The sequence below is a fragment of the Lutra lutra genome, chromosome 13 (assembly GCF_902655055.1).
Source record: "Lutra lutra chromosome 13, mLutLut1.2, whole genome shotgun sequence".
NCBI classification, from domain to species: Eukaryota; Metazoa; Chordata; class Mammalia; order Carnivora; family Mustelidae; genus Lutra; species Lutra lutra.
Window position 1 is genome coordinate 58,239,994 of NC_062290.1, and position 15,076 is coordinate 58,255,069.

A 15,076-nucleotide genomic window follows, 5' to 3' on the forward strand; every position below is an offset into this window, starting at 1 on the left:
AGCGAACTGGAGGGCCAGACCCCCTCCTCTTCTGCCGGCCTATTCCCAGTCCCTTTTACCCTAATTGATCCTGGCCCACAGGAGGCATCACGGGCCTCCAGGGCCAAGCGGCTCCTCACCTCTCATTCCAGGCCCCTGGGGCTGCCGGCGGCGGTGCCCCACCACAGTTCCCTTTCTTTCCCAGCTAAGGGCCTCCCCTGGCAGTGTGCACCATTGTGCCCCAAACGTTCCATCCGACGGCCCTCCCCGTAGCTCCCTTGGCCTGTCTCTGCTGACGGTGCCCTGAGCCTTTATAGGCCTCTTTGCTGTCACCCGCGTATTCTCCTACGGTTATCTTGTCCAGCAAGTCCCCCCTCCCGCTAAGATACGATTTCAAGGCTCCCTTTGCCCCATCCCAAGGCGCTCCCTCCGCAGTCACCAAGGCCTGATTTCCTCCCTCCCCCTCGGGCAGCGCCCCCTCCCGGTCCTGGCCTGCCCGCCGCCCGCCCCCTCACCAGCGGCTGCATCTCCGAGTGCGCGGTGGGCACCTGGAACCGGTCGATCTCTTCCATCATGGTGCCGGCGGGCGAGCGGGCCGGGGGCCGGGCGCGGCCAGGGACGCCGACGGGACGGCGCGGGGCGGCGGCCCCAGGAGTCTGGTGGGTGGTGCAGACTAGGCCGCCCGGGAAGAGTCGGGCGGGCAAGCGTCCGGGCAGATGGAGGGGTGGGCGCGGGGAGCGAGGTTCGTGGCTGAGGCCGGAATGGCTCCGTGGGCTTGCCTTAGTGCTACCGCGGCCGTGGCCGGGCAGAGCCGCAGGTCCTGCCTCGCCTCCTCCTCCGCCGCCGCCTCCTGTCAGCAGCTCAGCCACTGCGGTGACTCTGCAACTCCACTTCCGGGTCCGGGACACCGCCTGAACTTGCATTATTCATGAGGAGGCAGTGCCTGTGTGCTCCAGCCCCTCCCACATGCGGGAGCTCTAATGAGCGCTGCCGCCGGTCGTATTATTCCTGAGGGGGCGGGTCTTAGTGGAGCCGGAGGTTCCCTGTGCGCCCAGCCCCGCCTCTCCTTCGAGCCGGGAGGGGGCGTCAGAGGCGCCTGCGCCTTGGCTAACGGTTGGTTGCTAGGCAACCGCGTCAGGGAGGAGTCGAGTCTATACTGCAAGGGCGCTGGGACCCACAACGACGGCTGTCCCCAAAGAACCCCTGCGACTGGGAATTGAATTGAAAAAGAATCCAGATTTTCTGTGCGTGATCGAGGGGACAAACTCCTTGTCCTCAGGCAAGAGAGCATTTTGTAGGTGTTCCAAGTGTTGAGGTGTTTCCTGCTTCTTCCGAGATGCCCCAGAGACAGCCGCCTCGTAGGCAGGTAACACAAACCTCGACTGCTCTCTCCCAATGACCTCTGACCTTCGCCACCAATGACCACTGATCATACTTATACTGATCCTTCATCTTCTTTTCCCTGTTGACCTTTAACCTCTCTCCCTGTGACCCCTGGCCGTGCTCCCACTGACCTCTAACCCTGTCCTTTCTTCCTCTAATCCTAGCTTCCACTCCCACACTGCCCCTGACCCACTGTTTCCTATTCCCCTTACACTTGTCCTCACCTCACCTTTCCATTCCCACTCTCCACTCATACCACAGACCTTCCTGACCAATCTATCCTCCTTACCCCTAGCCCCCCTCCCACTAATGCAGCCTTCATTCCCCTCACATTCTTGTCCCAAAGAAATTCTTTTTCCTGCCATTTGCTGTATGCCTGGTGCTGGGCTAGGTTGGGACCCAGGCCTTTGAAAGCCCACAGAAGGAGTGCAAGGGAATTGTACAGCAGACACAGAACAGATTATAAACAGGAGTTTGGCTTAGATTTTCTGTGCTAGGCCACTTGTCAAGAGAAAGAGGTCAGGTAAAGAGGAAGAGGATAGAGATGTTCTTCCCATTTTTGCCAGTCCCCCTACCTCACACACTTGCACATACCAAACATTGGCCTCTGACTGTTTCTGGAGCTTCATATATCCCTCTTCTGTGAGCCCCTGGGCCACTCCTGTGACTCATTCAGCCATGCGAACTTTGGGTCCTTGTTGCCACCTGGCCAGATATCATTCCTTCTCACAGGAAACCCAAGAGTTAGCCCCTCCACCCACCAAGTACAGAGTTCTACTTTCCTCCCCAGCATCACTCTGGAAGGTTAAGTAAGGCCCAGCTTCTCAAGGATTGAGGTTGTGGTTGCCACTCAGTCCTTTAAGAATTCATTTTTTCTAAACTCTTTATGAGTTATCACCTTGGGACTAATATGCAGTTTCTAGCTCTGTGAAGCAGGACTTCTATTTATTTATTCTAAATTTCCCTCACTCAGATCTAGGTATTTTGAGGTTTGGAGAGAAAACCTGTGTCCGTGATGTTTGTGACTGTCCATATTTTGGTCTGCCCTTCTCCATATTAGCCTTTGCTACTTTGCTTCTTTCACCTGGCCTTCCATAGCAGGTAGACTCATCTTTCTTAGATCTCTGCAACCATGAGGAGACTGCTATTCCTGTATGGCCATGCCCTAGTTTTATGTTGGGGTTGAGCTGTGTTTTGAAGCTCATGTATTGTGTTTGGGCCTACTGACTTCAATTTATATGAAGTTTGTTTTATTTTTTTTATTTATTTATTATTTTTTTTTAAAGATTTTATTTCTTTATTTGACAGATAGAGATCACAGTAGGCGGAGAGGCAGGCAGAGAGAGAGAGAGCAGGAAGCAGGCTCCGTGCCGAGCAGAGAGCCCGATGCGGGGCTCGATCCCAGGACCCTGGGATCATGACCTGAGCTGAAGGCAGAGGCTTTAACCCACTGAGCCACCCAGGTGCCCAATGAAGTTTGTTTTAAATTCAGCATTACTGATATCTGGTTCATATTCAATAAAATGAATATTTTAATTGTACATGTTGACAAGTTTTGAAAAATTGATACAGTTGTGAGCCACCACCACAACTGAGATATAGGACACTTCCTTTACCCCCAAAGTTTCCTTGTGCCTCATCCCAGTTGGTTCTCCCCACACCCCCACACCCAGGTAACCACTGCTTTCTGTCACTGCAGATTATATCTGTCTTTTCTAGCACTTATAGTTTGAACAAGCTTGCGGTCAATTTCTCCAGCCCATTAGGGGAGACATTAGAGGCTAGTTTCACTGAAAGCAGAGAGAGGTGACAGCAGACAGGAAGCAGAGAAACCTGGGTCAATTGACACTATATAGATCAGCACTGCCCCCTGGAGGGAAGGGTTGTTTTAATACTGTGTCAGTATTGTTATGTGGGGTGTGAGAAAAGGATGGGTTGTGCCAGATTGTATTCTTCAGTCTCTTGTCTCAGTGAACAGCAATCTGGGTCAATGGTGATCTGGGTGTGGAACAGTCTAGAGAGGTTTGAGAAGTTGGGCCTTTCCTCTGGGAACTCAGTCCAGTGGGGGAGACAGAACACAAGCATACAAAGGTAAAAGAGGATAGGATCCCTGGGATTGGCAGGAAAAGAGATATGTAGATTGGAGCAGCAGAAGAGCTACCGGGAGGAGGTATCAATGGCTTGGATGCCTGCAGTGGAGAGGGAAGGTCAGGATTGAGCTTGTTAGGGGACAGAGAAGAGTTTAACTCCATTCTTCATGTCACTCCACTGAACAGAATTTTCAATGGCTCCCTCTTGCTCTCAGGATACAGTTCCAAAGTCAGACCTGTTTTGTATGGCCTGCAAGGCCTAGCATGGTCTAGGCTTGCTATCAACCCTACTTCAAATGCCACCATTGTTCTGTGAAAACTCCACAGACCCAGCACACTGAACTGCCCTCACTTCCTGGCAAGTGACATCCACATACTCCTCTCTCCTAGGCCTTTGAAACTGCCATTTTCTCTACCTGCTTGGTATAATCATTTCTGTCTGCTGCCACCTGTTCTATGCCACTCTGCCTCAAATCTCTTCATTTCTTGGCCATACATCAGGTCTCAACTTGGCTGTCCTCTTCTATAAGGGATTAAATCCCCTTTCTGGAGGCAGGATAGACTATAAACTCAATGATAGCAAGGATGTCTATCTCATTCATTGTTGAGTCCCTGAACCTAGCACAATGTCTGGAATATATTAAATTTTGAAAATGAATTGAATATGAGTTCTGAATGCCTGGTGCTGTTCTTTAGAAGTTTTTTTTTTTTTTAAAGATTTTATTTATTTATTTGACAGACAGAGATCACAAGTAGGCAGAGAGGCAGGCAGAGAGAGAGAGAGAGAAGATGAAGCAGGCTCCCTGCGGAGCAGACAGCCCGATGTGGGGCTTGATCCCAGGACCCTGGGATCATGACCTGGGCCGAAGGCAGAGGCTTTAACCCACTGAGCCACCGAGGCGCCCCTGTTCTTTAGAAGTTTTGATCTGAGTGTATTTGAAAGATAGGAAGGGGTAAGCTTGGGATGAAGACTAGTGGGGAGTCATAACAAGAAAATGTCACTGTAGAAGCATGTTTTCCTGGGTTCATGTTTATATCTGCTTTGGCAGGAGGGCTATGAATGATCCAGATTTGGATCACACCTACCCATGGTTTAAGAGCTGGGCATTAGAGATTTAAGAGGTCAACAATTCTGATGATACCATCGTTCTCATTCCACAATTATTCGCTGGTCACTTATTATATGCCAGAGACTGTTCTAGGTATTGGTGATATAGCAACAACCAAACAACCCAAAATCCCTGTTCTCATGGAGCCTATCTTTCAGTGGGAGGTAAATTATCAATAAGTAAATAAGTAAAATATATGGCTAATCAGATAGTGATTGATGTCAAGGATTAAAATAGAGCAGGAAAGTAGAATAGGAAGTTCAGGGAACCAGAAGATTGTGATTTAAATATAGTCATCAGAGAAGGCCTCACAAAGGTGGCATTTGAGAAAGACTTGAAGGGAATGAAAGAGTTAGCCTCCAGACAGAGGGCATAGCAAGTGTAAAGTTCCTAAGACGGAAGTTTACTATACATGTTCTGGATCAACAAGGAAGGGAAGGCGGGAAGTGACAGGTCAGAGAGGTGAAACCCTTTACTCCATAGGGTTAATCAAACAACCCATGGCATATTAAATCGGTTGTGATAGAGTTCCATGAATCATAATTTGTAATTAAAATGCATGAATGTCAGGTACCATAAACCATGACCAGCTCAAAACATCACCAGCCCCAATAACGAAGTGTCCTTCCTGAAAATGTTGAGAATTCCAACTGGCTGCATGTGTATATGTGCAGGAGGAGTTTTGCAACATTGCCAAACATTGCCTGGCAGCCAGACTTCTTAGTAGAGAACTGAATTAGAGTCTTCTGTGAACTCCAGTTAAAAGCTAATTTTAGTTTATGACTAACAAATTTTAGTACTTCTTTATAACTCAGTTAGTTACCATAAAAAAAAAATCAGTCTGGAGTTTTGCATCATTTGCCTGTGGGAGCCAAAGAAAAGACTTGCACTTCTGGATCATTTTATGGTCTCTGCGTAGGCCCCTCACGGACAGTACTTTTCAAACTGATGATCTTGATGAAGGGTGACTAGGGTAGGGGAGAATTGGCAAGAGTGCATACAAGGCCAAAAAGGAGTCTTAGGTGATTCAGAGATTTTTGGTCTGGTGACAGCCTAGCATCCATAGCTGGAAGGACAAGAGGAGGTGAGCAGAATCTAAGGGCAACTGAAGTGTTTCTATATGTTCAAAATAAGGTATCCATGCTCTTATGACCCTTCTCCTCAGTGTCATCCTTACAACTTTTATTTTCTTCAAGCCCTAGATATGATCCTTTGCCCCTTTATCTCCTGAATATCTCCCAAATCAAACCCCTTTTTTCATATTCCCCGCCACCTCCTTAGCCCAGCCTACATCATCTCTCACCCAGAGTGCTGCAAATCCTTGTAACTGGGATTTCTTCATCCACTCCTGCTCCTTCTAATCCATTCTCTACAACTGCATCAAGGGAATTTTTTCAGCTGTCAATTTGATTATGTCATTCCCACTCAGGACCTTTCAGTGACTTCCCACTGCTCTTAGTGAGGATAGGGACAAATTTTTTAGATAACCCTTCAGGGCTGTATATGGGCTAAGGCCCATTTGGAGCTCTAAGCCTTAACTTTTATTACTTTCCCCCTATTAGTGCTATACTTTAGTTCTCTGTACTTCTTTCTGGAACACTCTTTAAACCCTCCCTTACACATGTACTCCTAAGATTTCAGTCCAATCATCAGTCTCCACAACCTGCCCCAATGTTGCTGCCCAGCTAATGAAGATAGGGTTGTTTCTCCTACTATGTAGTAATATACCTTTTTTTAAAGATTTTGTTTATTTATCTGACACAGAGAGAGAGAGATCACAAGTAGGCAGAAAGGCAGGCAGAGAGAGAGGGGGAAGCAGGCTCCGGGCTGAGCAGAGAGCCCCATGTGGGGCTCGATCTCAGGACCCTGAGATCATGACCTGAGCCGAAGACAGAGGCTTAACCTACTGAGTCACCCAGGCGCCCCTGTAGTAATATATCTTGTTCCTTTCTTGATCCTTCCTTCCTTAGCCTGCATCCTAGTATGTACTTACTCACTTGTTTGTGTAAGTATTTGATTATTCTGTGTCTCTTCTATTAGACTGTGAGCTCCTTGAGAGTAGGACCTTTGGATGTTTTTGCTCATATCTGTTCTCAAGTTCCTAACACAGTGGCCATCACATCAGAAGCTCTCAATAAATGATTATTTAGTGAACGATAGAGTGTGATTGGGAAGTAGCATAGGGTATAATGAAAGCATGTAGTAGGATATCCTAACACTGCTTCTGGGGGAATGAGGGACGACTTCTAGGTGGAGCACTGTGATTTAAGGTTTTGACAAAGGAAGGAGTTCAAAATACAGGATGAGGAGAAATGACCAGAGAAGTTAGAAAACAACACAGAACAGAAGACATACAAGAACATACATAGAAGATAACAAAGAAGAACAATGTCCTAAAGAAGAGTGTGTTTAGAGTGAATTTACAGTGTTTATAGTGAGTTTACAGTGTTTATAGAGTATGTGGCCAACTGTGTCGCATGCTGCTAAGGGGTCAATGAAGATAAGAACTAGACATAGCCATTAGGTTTAATAATTAGGAAGTCATTGGGGACCTTGGAAAGAATAATTTTCAAGGTAAAAGCCAGACTGAACTGAGCTAAGAAGACAATAAAGACTAGACAAGGATTTTTTTTTTTCTTTGTAGGGATGGAAGTAAGATTTGAATATGTTAAATGCTGAGGGGAAGGACCCTGGCATAGAGAAAAAGAAGGTGGAGATCAGGAGACATAAAATATTGACTGGAACCAAGTCTCTGAGGAGGTGAGAGTGGATTAGTTGTAGGACAGGAGACAGAACACTGTAAGAGAAGAGAAAGGAGGAAGGGATGGATGCAGATGATGATAGTTTAGAGGCTTAGGGGCACAAAGTTGAGAGAATTTTCTCTTCTCTTCCCCTAGTAGTGTTATGGAATTCCTTCTGGAAGTGATAACTAGAAAACAAATTTTGCCAATGGCAGTTCCATTCTGTTATGATTATACTCATGCTATTTTAGAGTTACGGTCTGAGGTTTGTCATGCACAATTATCAGATTACAAAACAGCTGTGAGCATTTGCGGCCAGAACTTGGTCTCCTCCCCTGTTTACTATAGAGCCTAGCACATTGTTAGTACTCAGAACATGCCAGGTACTCAAATAACAATGGCAGAGGGCTCTTGTGCTTATCCCTGGGCTTTGCAGCCTGCAAACTGATGCTGAAGAGTAATTTTGATTCTCTGTCTCCAGCAGTGAGCAAGTGACATGAAATTGTTTTCTGCCAGTTAGGGATTTGTATGGAGCATTCAGTCTTCCTGTTGCTGAGGCAGAGTTGTATGGAAGAAGCAGGCAAAGGACACAGCTGTTGATGAAACTTTTTCAATGTTTTGTGTCTCAAAACACTTTGTCCTACTTATGGAGTCACTGGATTCCAGTTTGTACGGTGGGTTTATGTCCTCTATTTTTCTCACCTCCTAGATTTGAAAACTCTTGGAAGTGGGACCAACTCAGCCTTGGTTCTTCTTTAGCTGTCATCCTAGGATCTGGTACATAGTAAAGCTTAATAAATACTGGATGAATGAATAATGACTGAATGAATCAGTTGATGAGTAAATAAATACATGATGGAAAGGTATGTACTACAATACTCTGAACACTAACTTTTCTTTCCTTCTGGGTCTGCAGCAGAAGCTGCTTGTGCCTTTGTCTTCATCAAAGCAGCTTTATTCTCTTAATTACATAGGGATCCTACTCCTGATGTTAAGCTTTTTTCCCTACTTTAATTTTTCCTCACATCCATTTTCTTATTTACTTATTTTTCTCATGTGTCATATATTTAGCCTCAAATCTTGCTTTGGGACAAACTGGAATATATATTGATTAAAAAAAAATTGCTGATCCCAAGGTGCCTGGGTGGCTAAGTCTGTTAAGCTTCTGAATCTTGATTTTGGCTCGGGTCGGGATCTCAGGGTTGTGATCCAGCCCCTCCGTGGTGGGCCTGGTGCTGGGTATGGAACCTGTTTAAGATTCTCTTTCTCCCTTTCCCTCTGCCCTCCCTCCCTCTCCAAGCCCTCACGTGTGCCCGCAGGCATACTCTCTCTCTCAAAACAAAAAGAAAAATCTGCTGATCTCTAGACAGACATATGGTTCCAAGTCTCTGTATCTTTGAAAATGATTTTGTTCCTCTGCCTGGAATGCCCAAGGCTTTCCTACTTCTAGTCTTTATGGGCCTGGCAAACTCTAAGGCACACAGATTTTAGTCAAGCTCTAAATTGCTTTAGTCAAGCTCTAAATTACCTCAAGTAAAAGGAAGTTGGGTGAAGGGGGAAAGGTGTATGTGGGGGTTTGTGGATGGATATTATAAATACATAAGTAGCCTAGAATCAGAACTGGAAAACTATTGGTTCTGAAACAGATAGAAGTACTCATTACTTTCTCTGTATCTTTCATGGCCTCTCTTCTTCTCTTAGCAACTATGTTTCATTTCCCAATCAGCCACCTTTTCCATGTTTCTGCTCCCTCCTAACTTTAGTGTGTTTCCAGCTCATCACGCCACTTTGGCCTCTCTCTAACTCACAAACATCTCCATACTATCTGCACCCATCACCAGTTCGCTCAGGAGTCCCAGTTCAAACTCTTGGAGAAAGAATCTGATTGACTCTAGCTTATCTGTTCATGCTAGACTGTATCAGGGAAAGACAAGATCACATGGCTTTCTAAGCAGTCAGAACTGTGAGCCAGGCAGTTTCTCTTGCAAGGATTGTAAGGTATAACCTGCTTTACTCCAAAGTAACTAGTACATTGTTTCCGGAAAAACCTCTTTCCCATACATTGTGCAGGGGCTCAGATTTCTTCCAGCTCAGTGCTTCCATTCAGGGCTGATATTTACATTACAAAAGGTTCTGTCCTTTACAAAAGCCTTTCCTTTAGGGTTGCTGTTCCTGGGTGTGGGTGTGAGTGTGAGTGAGTGCTTTAAACAGCCTGTTTCTGCAATGAATTTTGTTTTATGTTTAAGATTTTATGTATTTATTTGACAGAGAGAAAGAGAGAGAGCAAGCAGGGGGAGGAGCAGGCAGAGAGAGAGGGAGAAACAGGCTCCCCGCTGAGCAAGGAGCCCAATGTGGGGCTTGAAACCAGCACCCCTGGATCATGACCTGAGCAGAAGGCAGACAGATGCTTAACTGACTGAGCCACTCAGACACCCCTCTACAATGAATTTTAAAGATTTTGTTTATTTATTTGACAGACAGAAATCACAAGCAGGCAGAGGCAGGCAGAGGCAGGCAGAGAGAGGAGGAAGCAGGCTCACCGCCAAGCAGAGAGCCCGATGCGGGGCTCTATCCCAGGACCCTGGGATCATGACCTGAGCTGAAGGCAGAGGCTTTAACCCACTGAGCCACCCAGGTGCCCCCTCTGCATGAATTTTAAAATGCAGCACACTATATATAACTATTAAAGACCTTAGTGTAGGAGACTTATATTCTGGCCATGATGGAACAATCCATACTGGACTTGCCCTCCCACTGTAAACAGATAAAATTCTGGACACATCATATGCCACATTCCCTCAGGACAGTGATTCCAGAGAGAAGGAATGCACCCAACAGGAGTCACGTGTTTAGTCTTGCGCTCTGGCTGGGGACAATTTCTTGACCATGGCTCAGGGAGGTAGATCCCAAAGGAGAGTGTGTTGATAGCAGTGAGATAACCCAGATATTAGAAGTAGCAGACAATAACTTTAAAGCAGCTTTTATAAATATATTTATGGACTTATAGAAAATATTGACTTAATGGGTGGGTAATCTAAGCAGAAAATGAAAACAATAGAAAAATAAATATCAGAACGGAAAAATAATTGGATGGGCCTAACAGATGAATGTGAAAATGTGTCCACTGAAATGCTCTAAGGTCAGAGAGAAACAAGATTTAAAAACATGAGCCTTAATGACCTCTGGGACCATGTCATATATGTATGTCATGTATGTTATTGGAATCCCAGAAGGAAATAGAGGAGGGGGGAATATTTGAAGAAATAGTGGCCAAAATGTTCTGAATCTGATGGAAGTTCAGTGAGTTCCAAGCAGGATAAATACAAAGAAAAGCACCCTTAGATCTCTCATAGTCAAAATACTGAAAGCCAAAGATAAAAATAAAATCTGGAAAGTAGTCAGAACAAAATGACATATTGCATAGAGGGTAATAATATGATTATGGCTGACTTCTCATTGTAAACAATGGAGGTCAGAAGACAATGTAATGACATATTTAAAGCTCTGAAAGAAAACTACTGTCAACACAGAATTCTACATCTAACAAAAATATCCCTCAAATAACAAAGGTGAAATAAATACATCTTCAGATAAACTAAAGCTTAGAGAATTTGTCATTAGCAGACCTTCACTACAAGAGGTACTCAAGTTCTGTAAACTAAAGGAAAAACAACACCTGATAGAAGCTCTATCTATGGGAAGGACCAAAAAGTACTAGAAATGATAAATATGTGGCTAAAGATAAAGGACTATCTTTTTTTCCTTCTATTCATTTTCTTAAAACATATATGACTGTTTAAAGCAAAAATAATACCATTTGGGGCACCTGGGTGGCTCAGTGGGTTGGGCCGCTGCCTTCGGCTCGGGTCATGATCTCAGGGTCCTGGGATCGAGCCCCGCGTCAGGCTCTCTGCTCAGCAGGGAGCCTGCTTCCTCCTCTCTCTCTGCCTGCCTCTCTGCCTGCTTGTGATCTGTCAAATAAATAAATTAAATCTAAAAAAAAAAAATAATAATACCATTATAAGGTGAGACTTATAATGTATATAGAAATAAAATGCATGACAACAATAGGGCAAAAGGTGAGATGGTGGTGGCAAATGGAATTAAGATGTTATAAGCTTATTACATTGTGAAATATGAAGTGGTATGTTATTTATTCCTAGTGGACTATGGTAAGTTTAGAATGAATATTGTAAACCTTAGAATAACCACTAAAAAAGTAATACCAAAAGGCACAGCTAAAAAGCCAATAGAGGTAATAAAATGAAATACTAGAAAAACTCAGTTAACAAAAGAAGGAAGAAGGTGAACAGAGGAACAAAATGCACAGATGGAGGGAAGCAAATCATGAGACTCTTTAAACTATAGGAAACAAACTGAGGATTGCTGGAGGGGAGGGGAGTGGGGAGAAGGGGTAGTTGGGTAATGGGCATTAAGTGGGACACCTGATGTAATGAGCACTGAGTATTATATGCAACTGATGAATCACTAAATTCTACCCCTAAAATTAATAAAACACTATATGTTAACTAAATTGAATTTAAGTAAAAAAATTTTTATTTTACTTTTTTTATTTTTATTTTTTTAAATTTATTTGACAGACAGAGATCACAGGTAGGTAGAGAGGCAGGCAGAGAGAGAGGAAGGAAAGCAGGCTCCCCGCTGAGCAGAGAGCCCCGATACGATACGGGGCTCAATCCCAGGACCCTGGGATCATGACCTGAGCTGAAAGCAGAGGCTTTAACCCACTGAGCCACCCAGGCGCCCCCCCAAAAAAATTTTTTAAAGCAGATGAAAAAAAAAAAAAAACAAAAGCGAAGAGCAACATAATGAAGACAACTATACCATTGCTTTCAATTAAAGGGTAGAATTTCTCAAGCTATGGGGGAAAACAGCAAGACCCAACTAAATGTTACCTATAAGAGATAGAGTTTAAACATAAAGACATAGAAAGGTTGAAAATAAAAGAACAGAAAAAATATACCCTGAGAATGGCAAGCCAAGAATATTGTGTGGCTATAGTATTATCAGAACCAAGTAGGCTTAAAGACAAGGAGTATTCTCAAAGAAAAGTAGGGACATTTCATAATGATACAGAGTCAGTTCAAGAGAAGACATAAAATCACAAACATGTATGTACCTATTAATATAAGTTCAAGATATATGAATCAAAAGCTGACAGAGTTAAAGGGAGAAATAGAAAAATACACAAAGATAGTTGATCTTAATACTTGTCTCCCAGTAATTGAAAGATATAGAAGATTTGTTTAAATAATTTAACCTAATTAACATTTATAGAACACTGTGCCCAAGAACTACAGAATGCTCACAAAATAGACCATATGCTGGGACATAAAATAAGTCCCAAGATATATTGAAAGATTAAAATCTTACAGATTTTAATTCAATTCAAATTCAACATCCATCGATGAGAGAAAGAACCTCAGCATATTAGGAATAGTTTGAATAAAATGGAATTAAAAATAAATAGCAATATCTTTAAAATCCTCAAATATTTAGAAATTAAGGAACACACTTCTAAACAAAGGTAGTCAAAAGGTGCAAGGACAGATGGTAGCTACACTTGTAGTGAATGTAGCATAATGTATAAATTTGCCAAATCACTATGTTAAACACCTGAAACTAATGTAATATTGTATACCAACAATATTTCAATAAAAAAAGAAAGAGCACAAGGGATATTAGTAAACATTTTTAACTGAGTGGTAATGAAAATATAACATCACAAATTTTCAGGTGCTGCTAAAGTTGTTCATAATGGAAATGCATAGCTTTAAATGGCTGACTTAGGAAAAAAAAAAAAGGAAAGATTTAAAATCAATGTTTCATAGAAACAATGAGAAAAACAATAGAGAAAATTAATAATGCCAGAAACTCATTCTTTGAAAAGAGTAATCAAATTGACAAAACCTAGCAGGGCTCATCAAAATAAAAATAAATAAAAATAGCAGAATCAGGAATGGAACATGAGAAATCACTACTGATCCTACAGACATTAAAAAGGATAAAAAGGAAATATTGCCACAACTTTATGGCAATAAATTCAATAATTTAGATGGAATGGACAAATTTTTTAAATATTTTATTTATTTATTTTAGAGAGAGCAAGCAGGAGGAAGGGCAGAGGGAAAGAGAGAATCTCAAGCAGACTCTCGCTGAGCTGGGAATTGAATGTAGGCTTGATCTCATGAATCTAAGATCATGACCTGATCTGAAATCAAGAGTCTGAGGCTCAACTGACTGAGCTATCCAGGTGCCCCAGAATAGACAAATTTCTTGAAAAATGCAGTTTACCTTAAATGACACAAGAAAAAATGGAAAATATGAAAACTCCAAACCTATTTTTAAAAAACTGAGCTCATAAGTTAAAACCTTCCCACAAAGAAAATCCAGGCCCAACTAGTTCCACTGATGAACTGTATCAAATACATAAGGAATAAATAACAGGGGTGCCTGGATGGCTCAGTTGGGTAAGTGCCCAATTCTTGATTTTGGCTCAGGTCATGATGTCAGGGGTCATGAGATCAAGCCCCATGTCCAGTTCTGCACTCAGTGGGGAGTCTACTTGAGATTCTCTCCTTGTCCTTCTGCCTCTCCTCTTGCTCTCTCTCTCTCTCTCTCAAATAAATAAATAAATCTTTTTTTTAAAAGGAATAAATAACACCAGTCTTACACAAAGTCTTATAGAAAATACAGAAAGGAATAAATACCAACTCATTTGATGATGCCAGTGTAACTCTGATATCAAAATCAAAGTTATTACAAGAAAAGAAAATGACAGGCCAATATCCCTTATGAACGTAAGTGCAAAAAATCCAACAAAATATCAGCAAATCTGTTTTTTGGCAATACATAAAAAGAATAATAGATCAAGTGGGGTTTATCCCAATAATGCAAATTTAGCTCAACATTAAAAAAATAAAAGTCTTTCTTCACATTAACACAACAAAGGAGAAATATCATATAATGACATCTCAATAGATTCAGGGGACAAAAAGGACAAAATTCAACATCCAACCACAAGAGATTAGTATAAGGGTCAAATAATGTACTTAAAGGTGTTTAGTAAACTGAAAGATGTTATAGAAACAGAAGGTGTTTTTATTGTCATCCCTCTATGACACTCTTAGGTTTATAGGCTCCTTTCTAGTAAGGACTTCTTGGGGCCTGGATAACGCACTTTTCAATTGTACTATAAATGCCCTCAGAATGGAACTCAGTTGTCATGCTGGCAGACCACAGTAGAGTAATGAAAAATGACAACTACAAGCTCTACACTGCTGCCGTTAACTTGGCTTACTGAGTGCTGGGCTCTGAATTAGGTGCTCTTCAGGCATTGTTTTATTTTATCCTTTGAGCAACTCTGAGGAGGGCACTAATATTTTTCTCTACCTTATAGATGAGAAAATGAGGATTAGAGACTAAATACTTTGCTCAAGATCTCACATATAGTTCATGGCCCTGTTGGGAACCCAGCCAAGGCTTACCCTAAAGTTTCCACTTTTAAATTCTACTCTCCTTGCCTGCTATAGCCTTATCTGGCAAGGGTACCCTAGAGTTGGCTTCTGCCCTCCTGGGCTTCCAGGTAGGCACAAGCCTGGCCTCATATCCCCCTTTCCTTTCTTTCTTTCTTTCTTTCTTTCTTTCTTTCTTTCTTTCTTTCTTCTTTCTTCCTTTCTTCCTTTCTTCCTTTCTTCCTTTCTTCCTTTCTTCCTTTTTCTTTCTTTCTTTCTTTCTATCTTTCTTTCTTTCT

General features: G+C 42.7%; 1 protein-coding gene across 1 annotated transcript in view; it reads left to right on the top strand.

Moving 5' to 3' along the window:
• Nucleotides 1-1,092: 1,092 nt before the first annotated feature.
• Nucleotides 1,093-15,076, top strand: part of LOC125083962 (dynein axonemal intermediate chain 1-like) — a 59,622-nt gene continuing 45,638 nt past the window's right edge. The window contains 1 exon segment of the mRNA XM_047701005.1: nt 1,093-1,345. Coding sequence (XP_047556961.1) covers nt 1,316-1,345 — 30 coding nt within the window. The 5' untranslated portion in view covers nt 1,093-1,315.